We start from the raw sequence: 22422 nt of genomic DNA on the forward strand, positions 1-22422 counted from the left end.
CGAGGTTACCCAGCAGAGCAGAGCAGAGACCTGGATTCCAACTCTGCTAACGACCCAGAGGCTGCAGGGGGGAGGAGGTGGGTCACACGTCTATATTTATAGACCCAGAAAAAAATCCCCGCTCAGTGACATCAGGGGAGTCTGCCAGGCTGTACACACGCCTGCTCCACCTGCCTGGCCACCATGGGCTCCACTCCCTGAGCACGGCCTGCGCACACTCCACTCCTGCTTGCCGCAGAGGGCACAGGCCGTGGGTGCAGGGACAACCAGCTGGCGCCACCTGGGGCACTGCTCTCTTCCACCCAGGGAGGAGGTGCCAGGTAACAGCGGCCTCCCTGTTGGCTCCACGGAGACCAACCAGAGAAGAGAGAATGTTTAGACAGCCGCAGCAGGCTAAGGAAGGGTGACTTGTCACCTCACCTCACGTCACCTCTTGAAAGAACTTAACCAGTGGCAGCTATGATTAGATGAGTCTGACTCAACCTCAGCATCAGACTGCGCTGCAGAGCCCTCAGCCCCCCAGCCCCGGGGGCGGCCCCTCAGCCCCCCAGCCCCGGGGGCGGCCCCTCAGCCCCCCTCTGCCCCCCAGCCCCGGGGACGGCCCCTCAGCCCCTTCAGCCCCCCAGCCCCCCAGGGTGACCCCTCAGCCCCCTCAGCCCCCCAGCCCCCGGGGACGGCCCCTCAGCCCCCCCAGCCCCCCAGGTGACCCCTCAGCCCCCTCTGCCCCCCAGCCCCCGGGGACGGCCCCTCAGCCCCCCAGCCCCGGGGGCGGCCCTTCAGTCCCCCTCTGCCCCCCAGCCCCCGGGGACGACCCCTCAGCCCCCCAGCCCCCGGGGTGGCCCCTTGCAGCAGGTGCGCTGTGCGGGAGGGGTGTCTCCTGGCACGTGAGAGGGCACTGCCTGCCTAGTGTTTTTGGAAGTCTGTTTACAGCACCGGCACTGAGTAGGCAAACCACCCCTCTGGGTTTCAGGGACACTCATTCTTTCCAGAGGAAAAGTGGCTACGCCACGCGATGTTGTTTACAGACGATCCTTAACTTAGGATGGGCTCGTGTCCAGATGAAGCCACTGCCAGCTGAAAATACTGCAAGTCAAAAGCGCATTTAATACGCCCGACATGCCGGAGTGTTGGCATCTACCTTGCAACCGTGGGGCGATGGGGCGCTGTGCTCACGGCTGCCACCCAGCACCACCGGAGGGGATCACGCTGCCTGTCACCAGTGCCCAGCAAGGTACCAATTCAAAACCCAAGAAGAATAGTTTCTATGGAGCATGGACCATTTTTGCATCATTGTAAAGTTAAAAAAAAAAAAAAAGTCATTGTAAAGTTAAAAAAAAAAAAAGCGTTGAGGTATGGCAAGTTAAGCCACCAACTATGACACTGGCATCGCATATAGGCACCGGTTCAAGCTCCTGGCTCCTGCACTTTGGATCCAGCTCCCTGCTTTTCTTGGGAAAGCAGCAGAAGACGGCCCAAGTCCTGGGCCCCTGCACCCACATGGGAGACCTGGAAGAAGCTCCTGGCTTTGGCCCAGCCCAGCAGCCACTTGGGGAGAGAGTCACCAGATGGAAGAGCTCTCTCTCAACTCTTTCAAATCAATCAAATAAAATATTGGGGCCAGCGCTGTGGCAGAGAAGGCTAAGTCTCTGTTCCTGCGAAGGCAACGAGGGATGGCCCAGGTGTTTGGGCCCCTGCCACCCATGTGGGGGACTCGGTTGAAGCTTCAGGCTCCTTGTTTTGGCTTGGCACAGCCCTAGCTGTTGTGGTCATTTGGGGAGTAAACCAGCAGATGGAGGAGAGAGCATTAGCAGGGAGCTGGATGAGAAGTGGAGCAGCTGGGACTCGAACCAGTGCCCCTATGGGATGCCAGGCACTGCTGGTAAAGGCTTAACCTTCTGTGCCGCAGCTCTAGCCCTGGTCTCCAAATTTAGAATCCTGAACTTGAGATCCCAACCCACTTCAGCCTGGAGAACATCTCCTTCTCAACGCCCATCAATTGCAATGGCTTCCAGCACCAGACAACCAGAGCTCCCGCGATTCAGAACCATCAGCCTGGCCTCGCAGTGGTTTGCAAAACAGTGTCCTGGGGGAGCTGATGTCTGCATGCAGCCAACGCCCCTGCCCAGGAGGGGACCGCGCACAGGCCAGCGGCACCCTCGGGCTCACGGGCGCCCCACGCGGCATGGTCCGTCGCAAAGCCTGTTTGCCATGGGCTTGCGATATTCTGCAAGTGTGGTGAAATGCAGGCCTCTCGATCGTTCAGCCGCCACGCAACACAGCAGCCCACTCCAGAGCTTTCCCTCACCGCCGAGGTCACCACTCACCAGCACCTCTGTCCGAGGGCTGGGACCCGCTCTGCTCTGCTGAACAGCGCCAGGAAAAAGTCGAAAAAAGCAGAAACCAGAATTATCCACGGATTTCATTTTTCTGTGCTTTCTTTGGAGTGTAGCAACAATGATGGCTGAAGACCAAATTGCCTGGGCAATTTGACAAAATGTGGTTTCCAAAAGCAGTTGAATCTTCCCTTCCTGAAAGGAGAGTGTCCCAACCCTACAGGACCAGGCGTACGCTGTCCGGGAACTCAGGGCTTGACGTCTTACGGAGGGGCAAAGGATATCTATTTTGTTTTGATTTTTGCTTTTGTTTATTTGCATCTTACTTGAAAGGCAGAGAGAGAGATGCCTGTGATAGCCAGGGCTGGAACAGGACAAAGCTGGGGACCAGAACTCAGTCTGAGTCTCCCATGAGAGTGGCAGGGACGGAGGTAACCGAGCCATCGCCTGCTGCCTCCCCAGGAGCACACCAGCAGGAAGCTGGATGGGGAGCAGGCGGGCCAGGACTCAGACCAGCACTCCAGTGTGGGACGTGGGCTTCCCAGGCAGCACCTGCGCGCTGCACCACACACCTGTGCCCCAGTGATGCCTTCCAAAGCAGAAGCAAAATGGTAAGAAACTCTCCAAGGGGTCCCTGGGCACACGCCAGAGACCTGGCAGCCAACCGGTGGCCTGAAAGGGCACACAGTGCGTGATTCTCCTCCACTCTTCCGCTGCTGGGACAGAAGCAGGGGCTGGGGGAAACCTGCTCGGGGTTCTGAGCGCTCCGCAGCAAGGCTGCCTGTCGCGCCAGCGGGAGAAGAGGGCTCTGCAAAGCGCCACCTGAACCAGTCTTTCAAGCCAGGAGCCTTCACCGGGTCTGCGTGTTTTTGTTTTTTTTTTTTTTTACTTCCCTTTTCCACCACTGTACTTGTAACATGACCTCATGATTGCCTCACACAGCCAGCCAGCCAGCGGTTGCTAAAGGAAAGCCGTCACCAGAGCTCTGTCTAAAATCATAGGCTGGGGGACAGTGTGGAGACCCCTGCCCCCTTTCCAAGGCCCACGAGTACAGTCCGATGGGTTTCAGGTTAAAAATGGAAATCTGGGACCTTCCAGGGTTGCAAAGCCACACCGGTCATCAGAGGGCTCTGTGGGGAGCTGGGGTGCCCACCTGTCCCGTTGCAGGGGGGTGTCAACATCTGCTGATGCTGCCGGTTACTGAGCGCTCACTGTACACCAGCTTGCATGGCACACGCTGGTGTGTGGCGGAGTCTGGGACAGGGCCGCTGCAGCAGCACGGCTGACAGACGGTGGCGACAGATGTTACAGTGGGCAGACCCCTTCCACATGGCTTCTCTGCTAGAATGTAAGCCCCACGTGGGCAAGCACTTGGTAGGCTTGGTTCACTGCTGATTCTTAGTGACTACAAGACTGCTCTGTACACATTTCTCAACAAATATTTGCTAAATGGAGGACTGATCCACAAGACTGACAGGAGGATGCAGTAACTGTTACCACTTTAAGACAGACATCACCGGCCGGCGCCGCAGCTCAACAGGCTAATCCTCAGCCTTGTGGCGCCGGCAAACCGGGTTCTAGTCCTGGTTGGGGTGCTGGATTCTGTCCCGGTTGCCCCTCTTCCAGGCAAGCTCTCTGCTGTGGCCTGGGAGTGCAGTGGAGGATGGCCCAAGTGCTTGGGCCCTGCACCCCATGGGAGGCCAGGAGAAGCACCTGGCTCCTGCCTTCAGCCGCGGCGGCCATTGGAGGGTGAACCAACGGCAAAGGAAAACCTTTCTCTCTGTCTCTCTGTCTCTCTCACTGTCCACTCTGCCTGTCAAAAAAAAAAAAAAAAAAAAATTAAAAAAAAAAAAAGAAGAAGAAAAGGAAGACCTCTCTCTCTCTCTCCTTTGTGTAACTCTGACTTTCAAGTAAATAAATAAATCTTAAAAAAAAAAAAAAAAAAAAGAGAGAGACAGACATCACGGAGCAGGTGCTGTGGCACAGCAGGTTAAGCCATCACTTGGGACACCCACATCCCTGAATCAAGCTGCCAGTTCGAGTCCTGGCTACTCTGCTTCTAATCCAGCTTGCTGTTGACGTGCCTGGGTGGCAGAGATGATAGATCCAGTTCTTGTGTTCCCGCTACCCATGTGGGAGACCCCGATGGAGTTCCTGGATCCCAGCTCAGCCTAGCTCAGCCCTGGCTGTTGCAGGCAGTTGGGGAGTGAATCAGCAGATGAAAGATCTCTCTTCTCTCTCTCCTCTATGTTTTTTAAACAAATATTTTTTAAAAAGGACAGAAAAATTATGGAAATTTGTGGAAAAATTCAGAGAAATGAAAAGAACAAGAACCAGAAAAATGGTTCAAAACACAGCTCTGCCCCTTATGAACTATTTTTTTAAAAATGTTTAATTTATGGGACCAGCGCTGTGGCATAGTGGGTAAAGCCTCTGCATGCAGTGCCGGCATCCCCATATGGGCACTGGTCCGAGTCCCAGCTGCTCCACGTCCCATCCAGCTCTCTGCTATGGTCTGGGAAAGCAGCAGCAGATGACCCAAGTCCTTGGGCCCCTGAACCCATGTGGGAGACCTGGAGGAAGCTCCTGGCTTCAGATCAGCCCACTTCCGGCTGTTGTGGCCATTTGGGGAGTGAACCAGCAGATGGAAGACCTTTCTCTTGCTCTCTTTCTGTAACTCTCTCAAATAAATAAATAAAAATCTTACAAAATTTATTTATTTATTTGAAAATCAGAGAGGGAGAGACAGAGACAGAGGGAGAGGGAGATCTTCCACCCATTGGTTCACTCCCTGAATGGCCAGATGGGGCCAGATGGGGCCAGGCCTAAACTTGGAGCCAGAACTCTATCCTGGTCTCCCATGTGGATGGCAGCGCCCAAGCACTTTAGCCGTCTTCCACTGCTTTCCCAGGTGCATGAGCAGGGAGCTGGACTGGAAGGGGAGCAGCAGGACTTGAAGTAGCACTCCAACATGGGATGCGAACATTGCAAGTGGTGGCTTAATGCACTGTACCACAATGTCAACCCCTTAACTAATTATTTGAAAGGCAGAGAGATTGGGGGGGGGGGGTGTGAAAAAGAGAGAGAGAGAGCGCTTCCATCTTCTGGTTCACTCCTCAAATGCCTGCAACAGCCGGGCTGGGATGGGCCGGGGTTGGGAGCTGGGGACTCAGTGTGGGTCTCCCACATGGGTAGCAGGGACCCCAGCACTTGAGCCATCCTCTGCTGCCGCCCCCCACCCCCACCCCCACCCTGGGATATTCATTAACCAGAAAGCTGGGTTGGAAGCGGAGCCGGCACCTGAACCGGCACTCTGATACGGGTCGTGGGCATCCCAAGTGGCATCGTGACGGCTACCTCAATAGCCTGCCCCAGTTTCAGCCTGGACGGGCGTAAGCGAGAGCCAAGCCTCGGGTGTTCTGTGACGGGACAGAAAGGACCGGTGTCACGGCGCTTCACACCGGAACCTGATGTCAGAGGAGCAGCTCATTAAGAGAGAACCACACCTGAAACCCGAGTGGGCGGGGCTCAGAGGAGCCGTTACCGCCTCTCCATTAGCATCTCCTCCTGGGCCTGGTGGGGCCGCTCTTGGGGTCGAGCGCCCACTGTACACGGCTGGGTCCTGGACAGGTGTGCTGGGTCCCTCCCAGCCTCTACTCTGAGGAAAAGGGCAGAGGAACAGCCATGGTTACGGTCAGGAGCAGGGGAAGAAGTGAGGAGCAGCCACTTCAGGTTAGGAAATGTGTGTAGACGTTGTTTTACTTAGATCCTTGCCCTGGTCACTCAGGTCTTCAGGAGTTTTCAGAGCATTTAAAGCTCTGCAAGAGTTTTCCCGTGAAGCCAGAGGAACAAAACTATCGATCGAAGCCGAATGGGTCCTATAATCCTCGCCCAAGTCCCTCTCCAGGAGGGAGCCGCCCAGGCTCAGGTTCTGCGATCTATCAGGACTGGAAGAGCCCAGCGCCCAGGACAGCCTTCCCACCAGCACTGACAGGTGGGCTTGAGAACAGCTATAGCCCATTAACCAGCAAAGCACAGCCCCAACCTGATCCAGCTGGGGGCCTCCTGCATCCTACATGGGTGCCGATTCGAGTCCTGGCTGCTCCACGTTGACCCGACTCTGTGCTAATGGCCTGGGAAAGCAGTAGAAAATGGCCTATTTTTTTGGGGGGCTCCTGCACCTGCATGGGAGACCCAGAAGAAGCTCCTGGCTTCTGGCTTCAGATCAGCCCAGCTCCGGCTGTTGCGGCAATTTGGAGAGTGAACAAGTGGATGGAAGACCTCTCTGACTGTAACACTGCCTCTCAAATAAATCTAAAAACAAAAACAAAAACAAACAAAAAAAACCTTATTTTCTTAGAAAAAATGTAATTCTCTTACCCTGGCCAGTGTTCCATGCTGGATGCAAGGCCTGTGCCTCAGGGAAGTGTGCCCCAGCCCCGCCCACTCCTCATCACATCGCTCCGACTGATGTCTTCGTTAACACTTTCCAGGATCTGGCACTGGCTGTGTGTCTGTGGACCAATTTACTCCTCCTACCAGTTCCGTAAAGGCACAGACCTCTCCTGCCTTGCCCACTGCCATCTGCTGGCCAGGCAGGTACTCGGTAAATCTGCCCGTCACTGAATGCACGGACAGGTGACAGGTTCGCAGGCTCCACTCCCGCCCCACACACCTGACACGCTCCGCAAAACCACAGCTCCCATAGATTCAGTCAACTATGGGCCTGGGCAAACCCAACTGTCTGAACGGGACCCCTGGCCTGGCTTGCTGAGGGCTTTTCGGTGCACACACGTGTGCCTATATAAACTGCCGCCCGCACACCACATCCAGCCTGCTGCCCATGTTTGTAAATAAAGGGTTTTTGGAACACAGCCACATCTGCAAATGTGTGTGTGGCTGCTTCCGAGCCACAAGAACAGTTAAAACAGTGGGTTTAACAAAGATCAGAGGGCCTGACAATATTCACCATCTGGCCTTCGCTCGGCGTTTGCCGGGCCCTGAGCGTGAGGCAACCGAGGAGTGTGGTGTCAGACGCTCCCTGACCGCGCACCAAGAGCAGGCCCAGGGCCCACGCAGAGACTTGCTGGTCTAACGGTGGCTCCCATGATGCTCAGGCCTCGCTGTGTGCTAGGTATTGTGCTAGACGCTGTTGGTCTGTGGTCTCACAGAACGGCACGGTCCTCAAAGCACCGGGGAGCTGCCGCTGCGGGGGCTGGCAGAGGTGTAGTCACTGGCCAGGATCAGCACGGTGAAGGCAAACCCGAAGTTCAAACCTAGGCCCGGGTCTGCGCAGCTCTGCCACCTGCACCTGCAGGCCTCGGGCTGCACAGCTTCCTCACAGAGCACCGGCCAGCCACGTCTGGCAGAACTGCCGGCTCCTGAGACTGGGCTCACGGTCCTCAGAAGACCACCTGGGGGCCCCACCGGTGGATGTGGAGGGTCCCCCGTTGAACGCTCACTTCTCTTTGAATTCCACCAGTTTGTCAAAACGTGGTTAAGCCCTCCTTCTCCGGGACTTCTCTTTACCCCAGCTATTGCTTGTTGTATCCCCCCTCACCCAATACAGAAACTGTGGAAGGCCGAGGTGACTGCCTACGGTGCACGCTGCACAACACGCAACAGACACTCGTGTTCCTCAGACACAAAGCAGGCTCAGCAGGAGACGGCTCTGGGTGCAATGGTTAAGATGCGGCTTGGGGGCCCCCATCCCAGGTCCCTGTCACTCTGCCTGTCAAATACATAAATAAACGTTTAAAACAAGCAAACAGCTCTCGATGCAACCAGTGCCTTCTCTTCACGGAGAAGACACTGTTTAGAACCACGTGCCCACCCCGAAGGCCAGCCGCGCCCTAGGCTTGGAACCCCATCATCAACTATTAACAAATCAGCAAGCACAGAGCACCTGGGATGCCTCTGCTCGCCCTCCAGAACACAAGGAACTTGCTTTTTATTGTTATCACCTTCATTAATTGTGAGAAACTATTAAACTCTGCGGTCTTCTGTAACCCACAATCTAACTCGTTGTCAGAACACAAGCTGCCTCAGCTCCGAAGGGTCCAGCCATCTCCCCTCTCTGGTGAACGTTCCGGGATATGTTAGCCATCACCAAATCTAGGGCTGAAAGACAGCTGAGCTCTACAACACGGTTTAGGGACAAGAGTTACCCTTGAGCAAGTAGTTTCTGGCGGGGGGACCCGGGATGATGGTCAGTTCTGTTGCCCGGCCTGGGTGCAGGATATGCAGGGTGTTCACTCTGTCGGAAGTTGTATACTTGGGACTTAGGCACTTTTCAGTATGTGTATTTCAATACCACATTCTTTTTTTTTTTTTGACAGCCAGAGTGGACAGTGAGAGAGAGAAAGACAGAGAGAAAGGTCTTCCTTTGCCATTGGTTCACCCTCCAATGGCCGCCGTGGCCGGTGCACTGCGCTGATTCGATGGCAGGAGCCAGGTGCTTCTCCTGGTCTCCCATGGGGTGCAGGGCCCAAGCACCTGGGCCATCCTCCACTGCACTCCCTGGCCACAGCAGAGCTGGCCTGGAAGAGGGGCAACCGGGACAGAATCCGGCGCCCCGACCGGGACTAGAACCCGGTGTGCCGGCGCCACAAGGCAGAGGATTAGCCTAGTGAGCCGCAGCACCGGCCTACAACATTCTAAAATACTCTCTGTGGCACAGTGGGTTGACGCCCTGGCCTGAAGTGCTGGCATCCCATATGGGCACCAGTTAGAGACCCGTCTGCTGCACTTCCAATCCAGCTCTCTGCTATGGCCTGGGAAAGCAGTGGAGGATGGCCCAAGCTCTTGGGCCCCTGCACCCATGTGGGAGACCCGGAAGAAGCTCCTGGCTTTGGATTGGCACAGCTCTAGCTGTTGCGGCCACTTGGGGAGTGAGCCATCAGATGGAAGACGTCTCTCTCTCTCTCTGAGTAACTCTGACTTTCAAATAAATAAATAAATCCTTAAAATAAAATACTCTCTGCAACATAGCAACACACACCGGATCTTCCTTTACAGAGATACACACCTCTTTCTCCTCATGTGACATCCTAATAAAAGGACCAGTAAGACCATATTACCAGGGTAGGATGGAAGAAAAAAGACAGCAGCTCTCAGGGTGCTGGATAACAAACTTAGGAGAGGCCAGTGTTCAAGGACACACGTAACCTCAAGACTGCTAACACTCAACGCCTACTGCGGCAGCTAAGCCGATTCCTGTGAGAGGCAGATACTCATGCAGAAAACCAAGGGCACCTCACGACGCAAGAGTCGCACGCACGTCTGCACACAAAGGAAAGGTGTTAGCACAACCGCCCTGACGGGTGGGGAGCACCTGAGCCATCATCGGACCTTGAAAAAGTGAGGCATTAGCTTGGCTACAAACCGACAAACAAAGCTGCCATTAACCAAGACGGGGTCAGGCACCATGCCGACCGCTCCAGATACTTCAACTCTCCACAACAGGCGTGGGAGTTTGGTGCCACAGTTTATGTCACTTGAGGAGCCGGTGTTGTCGGATAGTGGGATAAGCCACGGCCTCTGATGCGGCATCCTATATGGATGCTGGTTTGGGTCCCGGATGCCCCACTTCCAACCCAGCTGCCTGCTGATACACCTGGGGAAGCAGCAAAGGATGACTCAAGGGCTTGGGCCCCTGCCACCTAAATGGGAGACCTGGGCGAAGCTCCTGGCTTCCGCCTGGGTCAGCCCAGGCTGTTCCAAGTACATGGGGGGTGAACCAGTGTTGGAAGATCTCTTTGCCTTTCAAATAAAACAAAAATCAGTCGAAATTTTCAAATCTTCACAGTAACCCTAGCTTTATGCTTGCTTTACAGATGAGGAAATTGAGGCATGGAGACAGTAAGGAACCTGCCCACGGTCACAGGCTGTTCACTGGCAGAGTAGTTCAGCCCAAGGAGCTGGACTCCGAAACTGTGTTCTGAATCACAACGCCAGTCAAGCCTCCGGCTGTAACTACTCGGATGGCGTTCCAGTGTCCGGAGTGAGATCTGTGCTTCCTGGGGTGCGTCACGGCTCAGTAACACGTGCTCGTCTCAAAGCATACGTTTCATAAGCATCCTGAAACGCACACCCGACTCGTTCACAAAGGATGGCCTGATGGCACCCCGGCTCTCGGTCTGTAAAAGATCCCCACTCACACGTGCATCAGGGTGCCCACGTCCACCACCTCTCCACTGGGGACTTCCTCCACGTACGTGTTTGAGATCCGAAGACAAAGCACTTGGCCTACCTGAAGCCATCAGCAGCCCAGACCAGACTAGAAAGATGTATTGCTTTTGAACAAGGTGCGTGCTCATCCCAGGCTCCTTGAGTGAGCAAAAACCATTACCCCTTTGCACCTGCAGCGCTCAGGAAAGCCGAAAACACGACTCCTGTCAGACCTCTGTAACGTCATTTTTAGTCGTCCTTTTGCTAGAAGCATTTTGGGTCTATTTTTTTTTTTTTTTTTTTTTTTAATTTTTGACAGGCAGAGTGAACAGTGAGAGAGAGACAGAGAGAGAAAGGTCTTCCTTTGCCGTTGGTTCACCCTCCAATGGCCGCCGCTGCAGCCGGCGCACCGCGCTGATCCGATGGCAGGAGCCAGGATCCAGGTGCTTTTCCTGGTCTCCCATGGGGTGCAGGGCCCAAGCACCTGGGCCATCCTCCACTGCACTCCCTGGCCATAGCAGAGAGCTGGCCTGGAAGAGGGGCAACCGGGACAGAATCCGGCGCCCCAACCGGGACTAGAACCCGGTGTGCCGGCGCCGCAAGGTGGAGGATTAGCCTATTGAGCCACGGCGCCGGCTCTACTTTTCTTTTTAAGGCACCTCTATCTTTATGGAAGGTACGATTGTTTGCCTGAGCTACTTTTGAGGAATCTGGATGGAAAAACTAAGTTATTTTTATGTGAGCACTTCAAAAAGTTCATGGAAAGTGAAATTAAAAGATAAATTTATCGCGGTGCTAACGTTTTTGGAATCCATGCACACAAGGAGTCTTCAGAAAGTTCAAGGGCTTGCCCCTCGCCAGGTCCTCACTTCTGCCTGGATCGGGGACGAAGACCCCCGCCCCGGCGAGCCCCAGAGCGCGGCGCCCGGGCCCCTTTGAGGTCCCCAGCTCGGGCCCTGCAGGTCAGGGGCAAGGTCGCCGCCGCTCACGCCGCGGGCTCCTCTCCCGGCCTTGACCGCGGCGGCGGATGCTGGGGTTCGCAGCCGCGCTGCGGGCCTTCCCCGCGGGGCCGCGGGCGGCCCACCCTCGGGGGAAATCAGGGCCCACGGCGCCACACAGGGAAGCTCCGAGGATGCTGACCTCAACTTTGTTCTCTAAAAAGAGCTCGAGGCCGCCGCGGCGCTCACGTGAGCGGCCCCGCTTCCCCCCACGGCGGCCCGGGGCTCCCGGGGCTCCTGCGCCCCAGCCCGGGTCGCCCAGAGGCAGGGCGGTGGCGGAGGGGACCCCCGGCCCGAGCGGGCGACGCGACCGGGAGGAGGCGGCCCAGGCCGGGAAGACGGGCGGCGCTCACCTTCTTCACCGTCAGCGAGATGTTCTCCAGGATCCGGTCCTTCACCTCCCGCGGCTCCATGGCGCCGCCGCCGCCGCCGCCGCCCCGCCGCCGCTTCCCGCGCCGCGGGCCGGGGGCCGCTGCCAACCGCTGCCGCCGGCCGTGCGGGGGCTCCGTCTTGGTGGCCGCGGGGCCCGGCGCCCGCCGCCCGGCCCTCGCCTCGCCCGGGGCCCTCGCTCCGCCGCGGCCCGGCGGCTCCCGAGCGCGGCCGGCGGGGAAGGAGGCCGCGGGCTGTGCGCGGCGGCGGCGGCGACGGCAGGAACTGATGTCAGGCGGGGCGGCGCCAGGGCCGCGCCGGGCACCCAGCGCCCCGGACGCCCGCACTGACCGGGCCCGGCGCTGCTCAGAGACCCCGGGCCTCAGGGCACGCACGGACGCGGGCCCGCCCTCCTCCCCTCGGCCCGGGACCCCGAGACTTCTCAGTCCCCAGATCCGGGGGACCCTGGAGACCCCCTCAAGCCCCGCTCCCCTGCCTCTGCAGGCCTCCCCGCATTCCTCACCCTGAGCGTCCAGTCCTGAACTTGAGGTCCCTAACCCGCGTTCTTCACCCTGCTCACGCTCTTGCCCCTGTCCCCACTCTCAGACCCCCTGTCTCACTGGCTCACTCCCCTCCGTTAGCCCCTGGCACCCCGGGTCTCCACAGTGGCTTCCAGTCCCAGGGTCATCCAGCCCTGCTCTGGAAAGCTGATCCTACGGCCCTCAGGAGAGACCTCGCCGGATCCCTCATCCTCCCTAGAAGAGACTCAAGATGGTGCTAGTCTGTCTATTATGTGACTGGCTGTGGGGGCAAGTAAACTCAGGAAAAGCAAAGAGCGAGGTGAGATGCCGGAGTTGCTGCCTCCCATAAACACCAGGGACCTAGGGCCAGAAGATGCCAACGGCGTAACGCGTGCCGGTCACCCAACTCTGCTTTACCCACATTTGTCTCGTGTGTCCTGCCCGTTTACCTTCAGATGAAGAGACTGAGGGATAGGAGTTAAGCAGTTTGTCTAAGGGCCCGCACACCAAGGCAGGAATCTGAGCACGTAGCCATGTGTCTCCTTTTCTGGGCCAAGCACCCTTAAGCTTTCTGCAGACTATTCTAGAAGACAGCCCCAGAGGGACTTGGTCTAACCATTTATGGAAGGAAGCGAAGTCTCTAAGCAACTAAACCCAGGGCATTTTCTTATTTGTATTGAGGTCAGGAAGATAAGAGCTAAGAACTTTTGTGGAGGTGAGCAGAGTAAGGCCAGAGAGGCCGGGGCTGCCGTCATTGGAGGAAACATTGACTATTACTGTGAATGAGGACAGACATAGCCCGGTGGCAAGCAGGAGGAAGCTAAGCTGGAATAACTGGCTAATCGTGCCCTCCCCACTCCATCCTGGTTGGGGTGCCTGCAGGCCCCAACCTGTCGATGCAGCTGTGGCTCATGGAGTCTGGGGAGCCCGAAGCCGAAACACCACTTTACCATTCGTCCCTACTGTAGAATAGCAAGCCTGCCCGGGCACAGCTTGGGCAAATGACACATGACAGCATCAACAGATATTTTTAGTCCTTGGCTGTATACCTGGGGTATACCTGTGAAGAGGGGAGGAGGCGGCCATAGTATTTTTAGCTGCACACCCAGGGAGATGGTCTCAACTTTTTACAACATTCAGAGGAACACACGGTCTCACTCCTACCGGACTCCTGGGGTTGGCTGGGTGCGTGAGTGGCTGGCAGAAGGAAGTGAAACTCTGGCCTAAACAGCATTTCTTGTGAGGACAGGGAAGAGGCCATGCCTGGGGTTCAGATACCCCTGATAAGAGTGGCATGACTCCGAAAAGTGCAGGATGCCTGCCAGTCCTGTGGCTGAGCGTCTCCAAGCTCAGAACGCAAGCCCATTCATTTGTTGCACAAGATTCGCAGGTCACATGGAAGACGCACGGGACTCTGAATCAAAAGGCATCAGGCATCAAACCTCCTCTGACTCAGGCCGGGGCCTCGGGCAGCTCACTTCGCCTGTTCCCACATCAGTGACTCAGGAAAAAATGATTGTTCTAGTTTAAACAATATCGTCTGCCCCTGAGTCTCATACTGCTAATCACCATGGGATGACGGGAGAAACTGGGAAGAGAAGTCCTCTGGTTTCAAAGTGGCTTTGCTCCCCAGGGTTTTGTGTGCTAGGGGTTTGGTTCCCAGTGTGGCCCAGGAGAGGTGGTGGCACCTTTAAGAGGCGGGGCCTCGTGGGAGGCTCTTAGGTCATTACAGTCCCCAGGGTTCTCCTGGGACCCTGAGTTGGTTCTCCTGAGCCAGTTATAAAAGCCTGAGCCCGAGCCTTGACTCTCTTTCTGGCTTCCTGTCTAGCCATGCGATTTTTTTTTTAAGTGACATCATGTTTTTGATGCTTGCGCGTGTGTGTGAATTTGTTTTTCTTGGGGTGAGGACATAGGTTGGGAAAGGTTGCTTTGGGGTATGCCCCTCCCAGAGAATGAACTGACTTCATTTTAAAAAAAAAAAAGATTTATTTATTTATTTGAAAGGCAGAGTTACAGAGGTAGAGGCAAAGACAAAGAGAGAGGGAGGTCTTCCATTAGCTGGTTCACTTCCCAAATGGGCATAATGGCTGGAGCTGGACTGATCCAAAGCCAGGAGCCAGGAGCCAGGAGCTTCTTCCCGGGTCTCCCATGCAGGTGCAGGGGCCCAAGCACTTGGGCCATCTTCCACTGCTTTCCCAGGCCATAAGCAGAGAGCTGGATGGGAAGTGGAGCAGCTAGGACTCGAACCAGAGCCCATATGAGATGCTGCAGGCCACCACTTTACCCACTAGGCCACAGCGCCAGCCCCCTGACTTTATTTTAAATTTAACTTTATCACGAATAATCACCCCTGCAGAGATTTAAATGCGAGTATTAGAAATCCAACCTGTCTCAATCCCACTGTGTCCACAGAAGTAACACACTTCGATGTGTCAGAGCCCAGATTTTTCTGTGGACCTACCAACGTCTATCTGTGGAAACAGGCATTGTGATGATGTTGATTTTTCTTTGATGCTTTTCTTTTATCCTATTGTTCTTTTTATTTATTTATTTATTTTTTATATTTGACAGGCAGAGCGGACAGTGAGAGAGAGAGAGACAGAGAGAAAGGTCTTCCTTTTTGCTGTTGGTTCACCCTCCAATGGCCGCTGTGGCCGGCGCATTGCGCTGATCTGAAGGCAGGAGCCAGGTGCTTCTCCTGGTCTCCCATGCGGGTGCAGGGCCCAAGCACTTGGGCCATCCTCCACTGCACTCCCTGGCCACAGCAGAGAGCTGGCCTGGAAGAGGGGCAACCGGGACAGAATCCGGCGCCCCGACCGGGACTAGAACCCGGTGTGCCGGCGCCGCAAGGCAGAGGATTAGCCTAGTGAGCTGTGGCGCCAGCCTTGGACAGAATTTTTTTTTTTTTTAATTAATTTATTTATTTGAAAGGCAGAGTTACAGGGAAAGAGAAATCTTCCATCCTTCCATCTGCTGATTCACTCCCCACAAATGGCCGCAAAAGCCAGGACTGGGCTAGGCTGATGCCAGGAGCCTGGAATTTCATCTGGGGCTCCCACATGGGTGGCAGGGGCTCAAGCATTCGGGCCGTCCTCTGCTGATTTCCTAGGCACATTAGCAAGGAGCTGGACTGCAAGTGGAGCAGCCAGGACTCAAAATAATGTTCATGTGAGTTGCTGGTGTTGCAAGTGGTGGCTTAACCTGCTACACCACAATGGGGGCCATTGAGGACTTTTTTTTTAAGTGGAGGAGATTAAAGAGACTAGTTCCTCCCTTTCTGCCAACTCAAGGCAAATAGATTGATGTCTCCAGGGGAGCGAGCATTTCTTGTTTTGTTTTTTTGTTTTTGTTTTTGTTTTTTTTTTTTTTTTTGACAGGCAGAGTGGACAGTGAGAGAGAGAGACAGAGAGAAAGGTCTTCCTTTGCCGTTGGTTCACCCTCCAATGGCCGCCGCGGCCAGCGTGCTGCGGCCGGCGCACCGCGCTGATCCGATGGCAGGAGCCAGGAGCCAGGTGCTTTTCCTGGTCTCCCATGGGGTGCAGGGCCCAAGCACCTGGGCCATCCTCCACTGCACTCCCGGGCCACAGCAGAGGGCTGGCCTGGAAGAGGGCAACCGGGACAGAATCCGGCGCCCCTGGAGCGAGCATTTCCTTGGGCACCAGGCTGTGAAGCTGCTAGAGCTCACAGAGCTGGGTGGTGACTGCAGGAGCCCGGGCTCCCACACCTGAACTCCATCCAGCACCCGGAAGCAGTGCAGAAAGTCTAAGATTGGGCAAAGCACGGCAAGGCGGCGTGAACTACATGATTTCAATGTGCTCCTTTCTCTGTTATCTGGTCAGCAAGCTACACTGAGGACCATTCCACCTCCTGGCACAAAAGCCTCCAGCATCTCCTGTCAGAGCGTGTACAGTGAAACCCTTTGCTTCCCAGGCCACAGCCGGCCTGGTTCATCCTGACAAACCCCTAACCCCTACGCTCCCACGGACCTTCCTTTTCTCCAGCTCCCTGGTCTGTCCCCACGCTCTTCCCCAGCACGGCCGAGGCTGCTGGCCATTCACAAAATCTCCTTTCCACAGCGGTCACGTCGTAGTCAGGCCCAGTGCTAGACTACGTTTCCCAGGCTCCTTTGCAGTAGGCACAGCATACAATCACGCCCTCTCCAAAGGATGAAAGGGAATGAAGGGATCCACTCCTAGGCTGGGTTTCCAAGCATGTGGGGGCTCCTTTTTCACGCTGTTTCTTCTTCCACCCGGTGGGATACAGCCAAGGGCATGTCAGCCCTACAAGACGTGAAGAGGCTAGACCCCCAATCACTGCATGGGGCAGAGCTGCCCATCAACCGGGGACATGGGCCTTGAACTGTAATGTAGACACAATGTAATCTTTCATCGCAGTAAATTGTTGAAAATTTTGGGCCTCTTTATTCTCTCAGCTTAGCCTGACCAAATGCATCCTAAATCTCATCAGGCAGGAGACTTCTCGTCAAGTGGTAATTTAATGGCCGGCGCCGTGGCTCAATAGGCTAATCTTCCACCTGCGGTGCTGGCACACCGAGTTCTAGTCCCGGCCAGGGCACCGGATTCTGTCCCAGTTGCCCCTCTTCCAGGCCAGCTCTCTGCTGTGGCCCGGGAAGGCGATGGAGGACGGCCCAAGTGCTTCGGTCCTGCACCCGCACCTGGATCCTGGCTTCAGATCAGCGCGGCAGCCGTAGCAGTCACTTGGGGGGTAAACCAATAGAAAAGGAAGACCTTTCTCTCTCTAACTCTGCCTGTCCAAAAAAAAAAAAAAAAAAAAGTGGCAATTTAAATATTCTCAGAAGACCTGGGTTCTTGATTCCTCGACATCGAGTAGCCTCTTTTCCCTCCCAGGATGTCAATCTGCATTTTCACTGTAGAACTCACCACTGGGGCCAGCGTTGGGATTCAGCGGGTTAAGCCGCTGCCTTCGATGCTGGCATCTCACATGGGCACCCGTTAGCTCCACTTCCGGAGACAGCCCAAGCCTTGGGCCCCTGCACTCACATGAGACCCAGATGAGGCTCCTGATGTCAACCCGGCTCAGCCCTAGACATTGCAGCCATTTGGGGAGTGAACAGCACATGGAAGATCTAGGTCTCTTGATCTCTCCCCTTCTCTCTGTAACTCTGCCTTTCAAATAAATATGTAAACCTTAAACAAAAATAAAACAGAATTCGCAACTGCCTGGCACTCTTCCCTGTGTTGCTGTGAGCTCCATGGGAACATGTACTCTTACTCAGCTCACTCAGGGCCGTTCTCACGGCGCCAGCCTGGTGTCCCACACATGCCACTGAGTGTCGACTGGGTGACTACTTTCTGATACAGCATTTTCTCCTTTTCTGATGAATTTTTAAAATGTTTTTAAACTTTACAACTTTTGGAGATAACATTTTAAATTTATATGATATCTGATGAACTTTAAAAAAAGAAGATTCAGTCCTTTTATTTGAAAGTCAGAGATACAGAGAGATGAGAGAGAAAGAGAGAGAGAATACGAATGAACTTGGTTCACTCCTCAGATGGCTGCAATAGCCGAGGCTGTGCCAGGCAGAAGCCAGGAGCTGCTTCTAGGTCTCCCACACGGATGGCAGGGGCCCAAACACCTGGACTATTTTCTGCTACATTTCCCAGGCCATGAGCCTGGATCGAAGTGGAGCAGTTGGGACATGAACCCTGTAGGATGCTGGTGTCACAAGCAGTGGGCCCCTCTGATGAACTTTTAATTCAACTGGGATGCAGAGACATTTTTAGCTGACCACTTGCCGTTAGTTCTCTTTCTGTCCTCTTATTTCCGTGGACAGCTAAAAAATATTTCTGCATCCCAACTGCATTAAAAGGTCATTAGAGGGCCGGCACCGTGGCTCAATAGGCTAATCTTCTGCCTGTGGCGCTGACACACCGGGTTCTAGTCCTGGTCAGGGTGCCGGATTCTGTCCCGGTTCTCCTCTTCCAGTCCAGCTCTCTGCTGTGGCCTGGGAAGGCAGTGGAGGATGGCCCAAGCATTTGGGCCCTGCACCTGCATGGGAGACTGGGAGGAGGCATCTGGCTCCTGGCTTCGGATGGGCGCAGCGTGCCAGCCATAGCGGCCATTTGGGGAGTGAACCAACAGAAGGAAGACCTTTCTCTCTAACTCTGCCTGTCCAAAAAAAAAAAAAAAGCTCATTAGATATAATGTAAATTAAAACTGTTATCTGGGGCCGGCGTTGTGGCACAACAGGTTGAGCTGCCATCTGCAATGCTGGCATTCCATATGGGCAACGGTTCAAGTCCTGGCTGCTCCACTTTAGTTCCAGCTTCCTGGTACGTGCCTGGGAAGGCAGTGGAAGATGGCCCAGGTCCTTGGGTGCCTGCATCCACGTGGGAGACCCAGAAGAAGCTCCTGGCTCCTGGCTTTGGCCTGGCTCAGCCCTGGCCCTTGCAGCCATTTGGAGAGACAGCAGATGGAAGACCTCTCTTTGTCTCTGTTACTCTTTCAACTGAATAAATAAGTCTTGTTAATAAATAAAAATGTTATCTGAGATGGGGGCTCACTGCAGGTTTTGGGAGAGGCCCGATCTAACAGAATCCTGCAGGCTGTCATGCCAAGGACAGACAAGCTCAGGGAGACCTGCTACAATTATCCACGTGGGAGGGGATGGATGGTGCTGGGACCCAGGCTCTGTGAAGGATCAGATTTTGAATATATTTTAAAGTGGAGCCAACAGGGCTTAAGATGAGTTGGAGGAAGTGTGTGAGGCACAGGGATCAAAGCTTGAGAGAGAGCAAGTGGAAAGATGAACTGCTGACCACATCACGGGGAGGCCATAGGGGAGCAGGGGTGGGGCACTTCAATTTCGTATCATCTGTCACTGAGACGTTGCCTTTAATAACCTTCTAGGAGGAGCGAAGCCACACTAGCTCTGTGTTTTTAGAACTCCATGTATGAGAATTGGTAGGTAGTTAACCCCATTAATACTCTACTAGCTCTTGACAAGGAGCCATATCTGATGACAAGCGAGCCACTTCATGTAGATGGCAGCTTATTCTTTCTCCTTTTTACAGTTCTTTTCCGGGGATGGCATTGTGGTACAGCGGGTTAAGCCACCGCTTAGGACACTGGCATCCCATCCATACCAGAGTGCCGGGAGTCCCGGCTGCTCCACTTCCATTCCAGCTCCCTGCTGATGCTCCTGGCAAAGCAGAAGAAGATGGGCCCCTGCAGCCACATGGGAGACCTGGATGAAGCTCCTGGCTCCTGGCTCTGGCTTGGCCCAGCCGCAGACATTGCAGCCATTTGGGAAGTGAGCCAGCAGATGGAAGATCTTTTCCTGTTTCCTCCTCTTTGTAACTCTGCCTTTCAAATAATAAATAAATCTTTAAAACAATCAGTGAATCCCCTTTGTCTGTGCCAAGGATCCCTAATTCTTTGCAATAATTCAATAGCTCACAATTTCTGCTACCATCAATCCAGGGAGTATGGAGTATTAGAAATCTCATATTTAATGAAATTTAGTATTAAACGATCTGAACAATGGCAACATAATTACTTCTTTCCTCCAACCACAGTGGCCTTATTTAAAAAAAATTTTTTTTTATTTATTTGAAAGTTAGAGTCACACACAGAGAGAAGGGGGTGGTGGGGGAGAGAGAGGTCTTCCAATTGGCCGCAACTGCCGGAGCTGCGCTGTGCCAATCCGAAGCTAGGAGCCAGGAGCTTCTTCTGGGTCTCCCACAAGGGCGCAGGGGCCCAAGGACTTGGGCCATCTTCTACTGCTTTCCCAGGCCATAGCAGAGCGCTGGATTGGAGAGGAGCAGCTGGCCGCTGGCAGCCCATATGGGATGCCAGCACTGCAGGTGGCAGCTTTACCCGCTACACCACAGCGCCGGCCCCTACAGTGGCCTTTCCTTTCCTCTTTTCAAGGTGAGGAAGGGGAACTGAGCAAGGGAGGCTCTAAGCTGCCCCCTGTAAGAGCCAGCAGTTCCTGTACACTGGAGTCCCCTCAGATCAAGCCCTCATGGCAAAAAGTTACACAGAAAGCAATGGTCTGGTTATTCAGCACCCCAGGGTATTTCTAAGCTACTCAAAATCCTCAAAAACGGTTCATTTTTTATCATTTTTAACACAGGCACATTATTTACAAGCCTCAGAAGCTGCCCTGAAACCCTGGACAGTTCACAGTGGTGGTTCTGTTTGTGAGCAGATTACCCGGAGTCAGGACAGGCACTTCCCCCATCGGACGCTAGAAGACGGACATCCGGGAGGGCATCTGCGCTGTGGTTAAGCTGCCACCTGGAGCGCCCACACCCAGTGTCAGGGGGCCTGGCTGGAGTCCAGCTTCCTACCGCAGAGCATCCTGGGAGGCAGCAGTGGACGGCCCCTGGGGGAGACCCAGATGGAATTCCAGGCTCCTGGCTTCAGCCTGGCCCCACCCTGGCTATTGCAACCATTTGGGAAACAAAACAGTAAATGGAAGATTCTCCCTCTCCTATCTTTCAAATAACTAACGGTTCAAAAAATAAAAATGAAAATAAAAAACACAAGGGGCTGGTGCTGAGGGCCTTATGGGCACCAGTTAGTGCCCAGGCTGCTCTGCCTCCAATGCGTCCTCCTGCTATGGCCTGGGAGAAGCAGTGGAAGACGGTCCAAGTGACTGGGCTCCTGCACCCACACGGGAGACCAGGATGAAGCACTTGGCTTTGGCCTGGCCCAGCGCTACTGTCCATTGTGCCCATCTGGAGAGTGACCCAAGGAATGGAAGGTCTGTCCCTCCCTCTGAAACTCTTTCAAAATAAGTCTTTGGGGCTAGTGCGGCAGCATTATGGGTTAAGCCACTGCTTGCAGCACTGGCATCCCATATGGGTGTCAGTTCAAGTCCCAGCTGATCCACTTCTGATCCAGCTCCCTGCTAATATGCCGGGGAAAGCAACGGAGGATGGCCCAAGTGCCCACATGGGAGACTTGGAAGAAGCTCCCGGCTCCTGGCTCCGGCCTGGCCCAGCCCTGGCTGTTGCGGACATTTGGGGGAATGAAACAGTGGATGGAAGAGCTTTCTTACTCTGCCTTTCAAATAAATCTTAAAAAAAAAAAAAAAAAAAAAAGGCATTTAGAAAAATGAATACTGATAGGGGATTTGATCCATCCCCCAAATCTTAAAATCTGACATGGACTTGGTAGTCAAGCAGTGAACTGATGTGGGACGCAGGCAGGACACAGCATGGAAAAACTGTCTCCTGTGGCAACCTGCATGGTTGACTACCTTCATCACAGCTTTATCTAAAGCTCGAGCCCAGGAGTTTAGAACTGGTTACATGCAGAGATGAAAAGAAACACAGCCAACACACTTTGGGCTTTGAAGGGCTGTAAAAAATCAGTTTCCTCTGAGTTATTTGGACCAGCATTTGCACACCAACTCCCATTAAGACTCCACCCTGCAGCCAAAATCCGGTGAAGGTTTCCCCACTCAAATGTATTGCAGCTGAACAAGGGAGGTGCCAATGAGTCAGGCTTGGGAACCGTGCAGGGAGGAGCTGCAAGGGTGGCTCCGGGCACGCAGAACTCACTAGAGGCCAAGAGCAAGTCTGCCACATCAGCTGTTTTGGTGAAGGAGCCACAAACTGGTTTTAAAAGCCACTCACTCTTTGCCAAGCCCTTAGTCGGCACTCAGGCCCCCAGCCTTGTGCCAGCAGTGAGCTAGGCACGCTGTGCGATCCCTGGGGGCCAATGGACCACGGACAAGAGTGTTCCTTCCAGAGAGGCTCATCAGGAACCGGAGTGAACATCCTCACGATGCCTGCTCACCGGGACTTCCCCCTCTTCCCTCCCCCGTGGGACTGGCAGTGCGGCTTCCTGTCCCTGCTCCATCACTGTTTATGGGGGAGCAGAGATCTGAGGGAGGACAGGGCATCACAGGGCACTCTGGACTTCCAGGCAACGGGCAGCATGTGGGGAAGGGTACGTGTGGCTTCAGTGTAAAGATGCAAAGGGGACTGCTAGCCCGCAGCCAAGTGCACAGAAGACTCTATGGCACAGCACCCC

General features: G+C 54.7%; 1 protein-coding gene across 2 annotated transcripts in view; it reads right to left on the reverse strand.

Moving 5' to 3' along the window:
- The window catches only part of PLEKHM2 (pleckstrin homology and RUN domain containing M2), a 39194-nt gene extending 27076 nt beyond the window's left edge, over positions 1-12118 (reverse strand). The window contains exon 1 of one of the 2 annotated variants that reach the window (XM_002722340.5): positions 11854-12118. In XM_002722340.5, coding sequence (XP_002722386.3) covers positions 11854-11913 — 60 coding nt within the window. In that variant the 5' untranslated portion in view covers positions 11914-12118. The remainder of the gene's footprint in view (positions 1-11853) is intronic. The other variant, XM_017338263.3, reaches the window with a different exon arrangement.
- Positions 12119-22422: the final 10304 nt, after the last annotated feature.

This window comes from Oryctolagus cuniculus, chromosome 7, assembly GCF_964237555.1.
Source record: "Oryctolagus cuniculus chromosome 7, mOryCun1.1, whole genome shotgun sequence".
In the NCBI taxonomy this organism is placed as follows: Eukaryota; Metazoa; Chordata; class Mammalia; order Lagomorpha; family Leporidae; genus Oryctolagus; species Oryctolagus cuniculus.